The sequence below is a fragment of the Hippopotamus amphibius genome, chromosome 15 (genome assembly GCF_030028045.1).
Source record: "Hippopotamus amphibius kiboko isolate mHipAmp2 chromosome 15, mHipAmp2.hap2, whole genome shotgun sequence".
Lineage (NCBI taxonomy): Eukaryota > Metazoa > Chordata > Mammalia > Artiodactyla > Hippopotamidae > Hippopotamus > Hippopotamus amphibius.
Genome location: NC_080200.1, coordinates 5,987,717 through 5,999,037, shown reverse-complemented (window position 1 = coordinate 5,999,037; position 11,321 = coordinate 5,987,717). Strand labels below are relative to the sequence as shown.

The following is an 11,321-nucleotide window of genomic DNA, read 5'->3' as shown; positions in this document are numbered from 1 at the left end:
CGCCAGGGGCCTAAAGAGCGGGGCCCGGGACAGGGAGGCTGGCGGGCGGGGCGGGGCGGGGCGGGGCGGGGCCTCCCCCTGCTCGACCTCCCTCCCCTCTCGGGCCTCTCCCGGGCGCCAGTCCCTTCCGAATCCGAATCCGCGCCGCTTTTTCCCGCGGCCCGCACGGGGCCCAGCTGACGGGCCGCGTTGTTTACGGGCCGAGCAGCCCTCGCTCCCGCCGCCCGCCCGCCACCCGCCAGCCCAGGTGCCCGCCCGCCTGTCCGCACGTCCGTTTGTCTGCGCGTCCGTTTGTTCGCGCGTCCGAAGGTTGGAGCCCAGGAGCGCCCGGGGCCGAGAGCCGGGAGGCAGGGGCGCAGCGTGGGGCTCCGGGCCCTGAGATCTCGGGACGGTGCCCGGGCCGTGGTGGCCCGGAGCCGGGGCCGCCTCCATCGGGCCGCGCTGCCGGATTCGCAGCGGCGGAGGCCGCGCGCCTCTCCGGGGGCTGTTTCCAGGGCCCTCCCGGGCGGAGGCTGCGGCCCGTGTGCCGCCGGCGTGGAAGAGGAGGACGCGCGGCCCCCAGCGCCTCTCGGGCGGCCGCTTTGGAGCATGCACCCCGCGGGCCGGCGCCGCGCGCTCTGATCCTCCGGGACCCCGCGCTCCCGCAGCCATGAGCGCCGGGGGCGCGCGGGGGGCGGCGGCCGTGCCGCTGCTGGTGGCCGTTGCCGCGCTGCTGGTGGGCGGCGCCGCGGGCCACCTGTACCCTGGAGAGGGTGAGTCTGGGGGTCCAGGAGTGGGCGGGGAGCAGCGCGGTGGGGAGGGGACCCTTTGCCAAAATGGAACCCCCGCTATGGACCGCGAGCCCTCCTCCGTGGGAGGGCGGGTGGCCGGGACGGTCGCTCCAGGCTCGACGGGGACGGAAAGCCTCTGACCTTGGCCTTTGCCCGCCTGGTCTCGCGGCTCCACGCCCCGCGTGCGGGCCCCGGGCTGGAGGAACCCTGCCTCAGTGTCTGCTCCTCCGCGGGCGCCTCTCCCGAGCGCTCCTCGGACCCGTGCCTGGACCGCTCCGAGCCCAGCTGGCTCCGGAGATGGGGCACGCGTCCTCTCTGGGTCGCCTCCGAGAAGTGGGGTCACTGGACACTCTCGGACAGCCAAATGCCCGGGACACAGACGGTTTGGAGCCAGAGTCGAGGGTGACGGATGGGGGGAGGGTCCCTTGGGGTCCCTGCAGGCAGGTGTCGCTGCCCGGGGTGGGGAACTGTAGAATCCATCCCTCTCTTCCTGGTGTCTAGACCCATGGCTACCCCTGACTTCAGGTCCATGTTTACACTCTTGGGTTCTGTTTCCAGATGTCGGGAGGCAAACTCTAGCGCCTTGGCAACAACGCAGTTGTAGGCGCAGTGTCGGCTTTTATGATTATTATAGTGTCACCAAATGCCTCGGGGTTGTCGGTCTCATCCCTCTGGACCTTCACGGCGGCCCCTCGAGGCCGATACTGTTGTTGGCCCGTTTCATAGAGGAGTAAACTGAGGCTCAGGAGGGACATATAACTCACTTTCCCCAAGTCAGTGCCAGAGGGAAAACGAACCTCTCCAGCGGTGTTAGAGGCCAAGGCTTTGGACTGCTCCCTACGCCCCATGTCCCCCAGATAACTTCCCTCCTCGGCCTTTTTACCTGTCAACTGGAGGAGGTCTCTAACCTGTGGTCAGCTCAGTCCCCCAAACCTCCCTCTTGAGTGTTCTTGTGCTGGCAGCCGCTGGAGGCAAATGCCACCATCCTTCTTGAGCTTGACAGCAGGTCTTTCTGACTGCAGGTCAAGGACAGAAGAATCCTTTAAGAGAATATAGCTGGGGTTTCCCACCGTGATGGCTGAGGTCCTGCTTTGAAAACATCTGTTGGGTTACTTCTTCAGATTTCTCCATAAAAGGAAATCATGCATGAGGAGGAAGGGGTCAGGGAGGGAAGGAACAGAAACTCCTGAGTTCCCTGATGGTGAGCAAGGTGTGTGAGAAAGTGCACACACACGCAGACTCCAGAGTTGACAAACCGGGTTTGCTGAACATCTTTGCCAATTAGGGAATGTCTCCAAGCACCCGAGTGCCTGGTGTATAGTGGGTGCTCCATGAAGGAAGGTGGCAGTTGGTTTAGGTTCTTATTTGAAAAATCTGAGACCAGTTGTTAGACCTGTGTCAGGCTTTCCCGTGTGTATGTGCGGTTCCCTGCTCCTCTGTTCCTGGTAGCTTTGGTAATTAATGGTGGATGTGTGCCTGGGCTTTCAGGGGTCAGGAGATGGATTTCTGCTTCTTATGTGTTTACAGTTTCCATGAGGGTAGAGCCTTCTGTTTCTTTGGTTCACGGCCACGTTTCCAGAGCTTAGAGCTCTCCCCGGCACCTAGTAGGTGTTTAGTAAATGTTTGTTTTAGATTCAGCTCCTATCTTTCCTGTCCTCTCCAGGAGTCTAAGTCATGGCTCCTTTATTCTCCAGATAACACCTAACTAACAAGAATATAAGCAAACACTCGGCAGGCGCTGTTTATACACTTTGCAGAAGTAATCTCGGTGAACCCTCAGCACAGGGCTCTGAGGTGAGGTTTGTTGTCCATTTGGAAGGTGAGGAACTGTGACGGGGTGGCAGCGCTGAGATTGGAACCCCGGTTTGTTAATAAAAGGTTTCTTAATAAAAAGGTTCTTCTTTGGAGTCGGAGCCTCCCCACCCCAACCCCTCTGGTAAAGGTTAACAAAATACTATTGAATAAATGACATGTGATGCCCTTTGGAGGTTTGAGGAGGGACAGGAAACTTTCCAGATCTCTTATCTCCAACAGCAACCAATATGGCATTTTGGCTGGGGGTGGGGGTGGGGGTGGGATGGAGGGAAATCACTGGGATTTGTAAGGACTGAGGACTCTCTCAGAGATGTCACATGGTATGTGCCAGCCCACCTCAGACCCCCCGTGGAGTCTCTGTGGGTTGGCTGAACTGGGCAATGACTTTCCCTTCCATTTCTCCTCCGGTTGACCTACTCTGGTCCGAGATGACCCCCAGGGCATTGCGAAGGGAGAGAATGACGGCAAAGTGGGGTTAATTACAATGAAAACCCACAGAGTTTTTTTGTGTGTGGTGGGGGGAGTCCAGTGAGTTGGTTAGTTGAGGTGTGAGATGTTGCTTTCAGAGCCGCACTGGATGTTCCTCTTGTATGTTCTCTTGTGGGCACCAGGACTCTCAGAGAAGAACTTACGTTTGCTGGGTCACCTCCTCGGGGTTCTTCCTCGTCTTTGCTTCCCACCTGGCGACTCGCCCCTCGCCCCTGCCGCACTCACTCATAGAGGTCACTGGGGTGAGCCGTGTGGGGTCCCAGCCTCATTCCACTCCATCGTTGACTTCCTTTCTTTTTTGGTTAGAGCAGGACCTACCTCTCGACTTCTGTGCTCTCGACAAATGGGGTTGGATAGTTCTTGGTGGCAGGGGGCTGTCCTGTGTATTTTAAGATGTTGAACACCATCCCTGGTCTCTAGATGCTAGTAGCAATTCCCCTCTCCAAGTCATGATCACCAAAAGTGGCTCCAGACATTGCCAACCATCCTGAGTTGAGAATCACTGCATTTGGGGAGGTAACTTTTTCCTTGTCTAGGACACTTACCCACCCGGGTCCTCTGCTCCCTCCCCTCTGTTTGTTCAGGGATCTCCATCCACCCAGGAGCCTCTTTCTTTTTCTTTTCCTTCCTTCCTTCCTTCCTTCCTTCCTTCCTTCCTTCCTTCCTTCCTTCCTTCCTTCCTTCCTTCCTTCCTTCCTTCCTTTTCTCTCTCTCTCTCTCCCCCCCTCCCTCCCTCCCTTTAATTGGCTGCATTGGGTCTTTCTTGCTGCGAGCAGGCTTTCTCTAGTTGCTGAGAACGGGGGCTACGCTTTGTTGTGGTGCGTGGGCGTTCTCATTGTGGCGGCTTCTCTTGTCGTGGAGCACGGGCTCTAGGTGCACGGGCTTCAGTAGCTGGGGCTCATGGGCTCAATAGTTGTGGCTCCCGGGCTCTAGAGCACAGGCTCAGAAGTTGTGGCACGTGGGCTTAATTGCTCCGAGGCATGTGGGATCTTCCCGGCCCAGGGACTGAACCCATGTCCCGTGCATCGGCAGGCGGATTCCCAACCACTGTGCCACCAGGGAAGCCCCAGAAGCCTTTTTCTTTTCAGCCTATAAACAATACTCAATACTCCCCAGGTCCCCACTACCCACCACCTAGCTCTCACCTCCTCCTGCCAAGCCTCCCCTCTAGGGGCCCTCACCACCCTTGCTGTCTCATCTTTCACCCACTGCTCTGCCCAAAGCATCTGGCTTGTGTCTGCATGACTTCGCCATGGCCCTAGAGAAGGTCACCCCTCACCTCTCAGTCACAGCCTCACTCCAGTTGCCTTCTCTGGGTTTTGCCTCCCACTGGAAGGTGCAGTCTCCTGGTGAGTTTTCACCAGCACCTGACTTCTCTCATCCTCTCTCTTTCTTTTGCTCCTTTCCTGGGCTAAGATATTAGTCCCTTTTTCACAGAGGGCCATTCCCTACTCTTGACTCTCTCCCTCCGTCACTTTTTAATGTAAATGCGGTCAAAGTCTTTATCTAGAACAGGGGCCAAATCCTGCCCGCCCACGCCTGTTTTTTTTGTAAATAAAGTTTTATTGGCACGCAGCCATGCCCGTTCGTTCATGCATCATCTGTGGCTGCTTCTGTGCTCTGAGGGCAGAGTTGAATAGTTGTGATCGCGTGGCTGCTAACAGTGTTTACACTTGGCCCCTTTCCAGAGAAAGTTTGCCGACTCCTGATTTAGAAGGAACTCCTTGAGGATCATGATGACATGCCTCGTAACTTGTGTGGTCCCTGGGACAACCTTGAATGAATCAAGTTAAATGAAATGCCCAGGGAATGCTGTGTTTTCCCCTTTACAGAGCAAGTTGTATCAAAGAAATCGATACCATTTGCTGTGCTGAATGTGTGGGTTTCGATGGTGAGAAAATAACAGTGATGTTCCCTCCGTGGGTGTGCATGTTGTGTGTATGTATGTGATCTTTGGATTTATTTGTTTAAACTGTCTTCTTGGCATTGAATGAGGATTCTGTGCTATTGACTTTGTCTCTTGTACCAAAAAGAAAGTGGTATCTGCTATGAGATGTTCTCTTGAGGCCCCCCTTATGTCAATTTCTATTAAGAACACGTTGGGAGTGGCTTAAAAATCGTATTGATGGGACTTCCCTGGTGGTCCAGTGGTTAAGACTTCCCCTTCCAATGCAGGGGGACATGGGTTTGATCCATGGTTGGGGAACTGAGATCCCACATGCCTTGCAGCCAAAAAACCAAAACATAAAACAGAAGCAATATTGTAACACATTCAATAAAGACTTTAAAAAGGGCCCACACCAAAAAATTAAAAAAAACCTCCGTATTTATGGTTTTTAAATTAAAATAAGAACAGGTAGTGCATTCTCATTGCAAACAAAACAAAAAAACGACAATTATGAAAGTATAGAGAGAAAAAAACAAAAGCCCCCCTCTGTCCCTAAAACCATTGCATTTCTGTCCTGGGAGATGACTACGCTATCAATTTGATGTGTATCTTTAAACATTTTTATTTTTAAAATGGTCATACAGTAAAATTGACATTTGTTTTTGGTGCACAGTGTTTGCATTTTAACCCCTGCACAGAGTTGTGTGGCCGTCCCCGCAGTCGGAATAGAGATGTGTCCCATCCGTTACCGCCCAAACACCTTTTGGACACCCCTTTATTGCTGTACCATCCCCACCTTGAGCCCCTGGCAATACTGATTCTTTTCCATCCCTATAGTTTTCTCTAGACTTTAAAAAATATCATTGGATCAATAGTCTTAATGTTGAAAACTTAAGTACTCATGAGATTCTCATTATTCCTGGATTCCATTTTAGTGAATTCACCTATTTGCTAAAATTTATTTGTAACTCCAAAATAAATACTCACCGCTTTAATGATTATTCCTGGACATGCACCAAGTGGCAAAACGTTGGCCGCTGACACGCATGTTCCAGCTCAGATCAAATAAGGTGACGTCTTGCCTTCTTGCTGATCTCTCCTGTTGTGAATTCATAAATCCCCAAGGATTAAAATAAATATCCTTTAAAAATTGTTTTAATTGAGGTATAGTTGGTTTACAATTTTGGGTTAGTTTCTGGTGTACAGCAAAATAATGCAGTTATACATATGTGTATATACTCTTTTTCAGATTCTTTTCCATTGTAGATTATTGAAAGATATTGAATATAGTTCCCTGTGCTATATAGTAGGTCCTTGTTGTTTATTTTATATACAGTAGTGTGTATCTGTAAGTCCCAAGCTCCTAATTTATCACCCCCCACCTTCCCTTTGGTAACTGTAACTTTGTTTTCAGTGTGTGAGTCTGTTTCTGTTTTGTATGTAAATTTGCTTGTATCACTTTTTTTTTTCGATTCCACATAAAAGCGGTATCATATGATATTTGTCTTTGCCTTACTTCACTTAGTATGGTAATCTCTAGGTCCATTCATGTTTCTGCAAATGGCCTTATTTCATTCTTTTTTTTAATGTCTGAGTAATATATTCCATTGTATATATGTACCATATCTTCTTTATGAATTCATCTGTTGATGGACATTTAGGTTGTTTCCATGTCTTGGCTATTCTAAATAGTGCTGTTGTGAACATTGGGATGCATGTATCTTTTTAAAAAAAATAAATTTATTTTATTGGCTGCATTGAGTCTTCGTTGCTGTGCAGGCATTCTCTAGCTGCAGTGAGCAGGGGCTACTCTTCGCTGCGGTGCACAGGCTTCTCAGTGCGGTGGCTTCTCTTGTTGAGGAGCACAGGCTCTAGGTACGCAGGCGTCCATAGTTGTGGCACGTAGGCTCAATAGTTGTGGCTCACGGGCTTAGTTGCTCCGCGGCATGTGGGCTCTTCCTGGACGAGGGATCGAACCCATGTCCCCTGCATTGGCAGGCGGATTCTTAACCACTATGCCACTAGGGAAGCCCCCATATATCTTTTGAATTAGAGTTTTCTCCAGGTATATGCCCAGGAGTGGGATTGCGGGATCACATGGTAACTCTATTTTAAGTTCTTTAATCAACCTCTGTATTGTTCTCCATAGTGGCTGCACCAGTTTACATTCCCACCAACAGTGTAGGAGGGTTCCCAACAAATGTGCTTTTTTTTGTCATGTATTTAGTGCCATGTTTTTCACACTTTCTTGTGCTTTTTGATGGTGATTTTGTTTGCCATGGTCCTCATGCATAGTTCTGAAGTGCTGTCTAGGGTCCTAAGAACAAGAAGGCTGTGATGTACTTTACGCAGAAAACAGCAATATATTTGCTGGATAAGCTTTGCTCAGGCATGAGCTACATTGTTTAGTGAGTCAATAATGTATATTAAGTAAGGTGTTTTTAAACAGAAACACACATACAACAAGGTTACAGTATTGATTGACTGGCGAATTAGTGTTCTTGAGAACTTTGTAGAAAATAACTTCCATAAACAAAGAGAATCTGCTGTAGGTGGTTTCCTATCATTGTGGTTTAAAATTTGTGAAATTGGGTTTGTAGAATCCTTTCGAAGGCATATGCTCTTTTTGTCATATTTTCATCTGGGCACAAATCCTTAGTTACCTCTTAGAAAGTTCACGAGATGGCACAGAACCCCTACCTGTGTTTCAAGGAGGCGTCTCCCATGTTCTGCTGACCCTGGTGCCAGGGAGTGCCCCAGTGGCTTTCAGGGGTTTTAGAAAAGAATTAAAATTTGATTTCAAATCTAAATTTTTTTTTTCAATTCCTTAAGGGTCTGGTGTCCCATCAGGTTTATAGGGTAGCTTCTGTTTTGTGTGCAGGAAGAGCAGCCTGTTATCAGGAGATTCTTGCTTCTCTACTCTGCCTTTGCGGGAATGTGGGAAACATAGGTACTTTCCAAAAACTGCGGTTGCTAACAGTGCAGAAAAAGGTAGTGATTGGACACAAAGGGATAAAGAGAGCTGGGCTCCACCTGTTTTCTGATGGCCTTTCTATGATTTCTTGTTGCTAATCTGTTTTCAAAGATATATCCTGTTTCCTTGCAGAAGATTAGAAAAGGGGAGAGTTCTGAGATTCCTGCCTAATTATATCATTCTATGACATTGTATTGAAGAAATTTGCTACTTTTTTGTTCTTGAAGGACGTCTCTTGGTTTTCTTTCTGGTGTCTTCCCTGGCACTGTCTGTCTTTATCTGTATACACGAGGAGGTAGGACTGCTGAAATGGCATGGAAGCCCCTTATAGAGTTGTGCTCTGATAGGTGATGTCCTGGGAATTACAGAACTATGGAATTGACTGGAGGAATTAGCCTAGATGTTCCAGAGCTTTCAGACAGGCTTGTAGAAGCTGTTGGCGTCAGGGTGACTGTGGGTTTTTGGTCCTCTTTCTGATTCCCTGGCCTTAAATATTGTGCTCTCTAGACGCCCCCCACCCCCCGCCCATCCTTTTCTTCTGCTGGTTTTATCACCTACTAGCATCACTTCTGCCAGCATCTGCCCCTCTTCCCAAGCTCCAGGTCCACATCTTCTCAGCGCCCACTGGACCCACATCCGAGCGCATCCGAAAGCCACTACAGACTCAACGTGCCCAAAACTGAGCCTGTTGTCCTTGCCACCCTAAACTGGTCCTATCTGGTCCTCTCCAGATTCACCAACAACCATCCCTCACTTATCTGTGCTCTCCTCCATCTCCCTGGGGACCAAGTCCCATTGATGCTAATTCCTTGTACCCACCCCCATGACAGGCCCCCTAGACCACACCATAGAGGTGGTTCCAGAGTGCCTCATCCAGTACCTTCTCTTTCCTGTTGCCAGAGATATTTTTTTCTACTTCCTGCTTTGGTCCTTCTCTAGCTGCCAGCTCAATCCACTCCACAGCTGAGCCTAGCCTCAGCTGTGTGCTGTGCAGTCACACTTCCCCAAGCTCATGACTGCGGTTCCTTGGGGTTCCCTCTTCTTTCACATGCTTGCATTTGCTTTCTGTGCCCCAAGCACCCTTTTCACCCATGGATGCCTGCTTCTTCCTTACGGAACTGGGTCAGAGGCCTCCTTCCTCCCCTCTCTGGCTTCATCATCCACCCCATTCTCCTTCCCTTTCAGTACAGACAGGGTGTGTCTGTCTGGGTCCCCATAGACATTGGTCTGCACATTGGAGGTGCATCCTTGTGACACATTGACTCCATGGGTAAATGAAACCATACTGTAAGCGTGGGTTGGAGAAGGGCTTGATACATGTTTTCCCAAAGCAGGAAGCAAAGTCTAGCCCAGAGGGCGCAGGTCCTGGAGAAGATGAGATGGCTTGAAGTCAGGAGCAGAAGGTTTGGCTGAAAAAGAACTGCTATGGTCTGAATGGCCACCTCCCTCCTCCCCATTCATGGGTTGAAACCTTAACCCCTGACGTGACTATATTTGGAGAGAGAGCTTTTAGGAAGTAATTAAGGTTAAATGAGGTCATAAGAGGATGGCCCCAACCGATAGGACTGGTGGCCTTAAAAGAAGAAGGAAACAGGTCTCTCCTTTTCTGCACGCGTGCACCAAGGAAAGACCATGTGAGGACAAGTGAGAAGGCAGCCATCTGCAAATCAGGGAGAGAGTCTCACCAGAAATTGAGCATGCTGGCTACCTTGATCTGGAATGTCCAGCTTTAGGGCTGTGAGAAATAAATGTCTGTTGTTTAAGCCAGCTGGTCTGTGGCATCTGGTTGCGGCAGCCCAAGCTGATCAAGACAAGAACTGAGGTCAGAAGTGGCTCCAAAACACAGCAGCTAGGAACTCAGGCAGATAAGATGGGTGTGGGTCCAGCTGTTATTTGAATTTCATGGGGTCTACCGTGCTTATGGGGTTCCCTCTAGCAACAATTAACAGCCCCAAAGAAGGCATCTGAAGGCATCGATCCTGGGGCAAAGTGCTCAGAGAAGTGGGTGGGGCAGAAGCATGGGGGCTGGAGAGGACCCCTGCTGGAGAGGTGGCCCAGGTTGTGTAAAGAGTATGTCTGTCCTACTTGAGTCCCTACCATACCCTTGGGGACCTCGTTTAAAATGCAGATTCTTGGGCCTGGGTCCCGGAGACATTGATTCATTTTGTCTAGAGCTAGGCCTAGGAATCTGCATTTTAACATATATCTGACCCCCCCCGCCCCCCAGGTGATTCTGATGCTGGTGGTTCACAGAGCACACGTTGAGAAACCCTGGGTGATGGCTAGGGGCACAGCTGCTGGTGTCCTAGGGACCTATGTGTGATGGATTGAATTGTGTCCTTCCCCTCCTCCCCAAATTCATGTATTGAAGTCCTAACCCTAACACCTCAGAATGTGACTGTCTTTGGAGATAGGATCTTTTTTTTTTTTTTAATTACATTTACTATTTATTTATTTTTCAGCTGCATCAGGTGTTAGTTGTGGCACGTGGGATGGTCATTGAGGCATGTGGGATCTTTCATTGCAGCACGCGGGCTTCTCTCTAGTTGTGGCATGTGGGTTTTCTCTCTCTTGTTGTGGCGTGCAGGCTGCATGGTGCATGGGCTCTGTCGTTTGTGACACGCAGGCTCTCTCGTTGAGGTGCGAGCTCAGTAGTTGTGGTGTGCGGGCTCAGTTGTGAGGGCTTAGGTGCCCTGTGGCATGTGGGATCTTAGTTCCCTGACCAGGGATTGAACCTATGTCCCTTGCATTGGAAGGCAGATTCTTTACTGCTGGACCACCAGGGAAGTCCCAGAGATAGGGTCTTTAAAGAGGTAATCAAGGTAAAAATGAGATAATTAGGGTGGGCTTTAATAAGACGGATGTTCTTATAAGAGGCGATTAGGACACAGACACACACAGAGGGAAGATCCTGTGAGGACACAGGGAGAAGATGGCTATCTACAAGCCAAGGAAAGAGGCTTCAGAAGGAATCAATCTTGCTGACACCTTGATCTTGGACTTCTAGCCTCCAGAATTGGGAGAAAATAAATTTATCTTGTTTGAGCCACCTGGTCTGTGGTCCTTTGTTAGGGTGGCCCCAGTAGAGGAATATACTGGGTTTAAGTCCCAGAGCTGTCACATCTTTGCTTTGTGACCTTGAGGAGGACATGTTCCTCTCTGAGCTCAGTTTCTTTCTTCTTCTAGAAAATCTGTCTTGGTGACAGTTTGCCTGTTGCCTGCACTCCTTGGGGTATTTACTGCCCTTCTGTGTCCAGCAGTTTCCAGCGGAATCCATCTCATTCGCTCTGGCTGAAGTCAGTGTGTTCTTTATCTTTTGGCCACGCCCCATGGCATCCCAGGACCAGGAATCGAACCCACACCCTCTGCCTTGGGAGCATGGAGT

At 50.1% G+C, this 11,321-nt stretch overlaps 1 protein-coding gene across 5 annotated transcripts in view; it reads left to right on the top strand.

The window, feature by feature from the left end:
- Positions 1-239: 239 nt before the first annotated feature.
- Positions 240-11,321, top strand: part of INSR (insulin receptor) — a 138,072-nt gene continuing 126,990 nt past the window's right edge. For 3 of the 5 annotated variants that reach the window (XR_009049127.1, XM_057708133.1, XM_057708130.1), the window contains exon 1: positions 241-752. Coding sequence is in view for 4 of the 5 variants with exons in the window: in XM_057708133.1 (XP_057564116.1) it covers positions 650-752 (103 nt within the window). In the remaining variant the exon portion in view is untranslated. Of the gene's footprint in view, positions 753-11,321 lie in introns of all 5 variants that reach the window. The other 2 variants (XM_057708134.1, XM_057708132.1) reach the window with 1 other exon arrangement.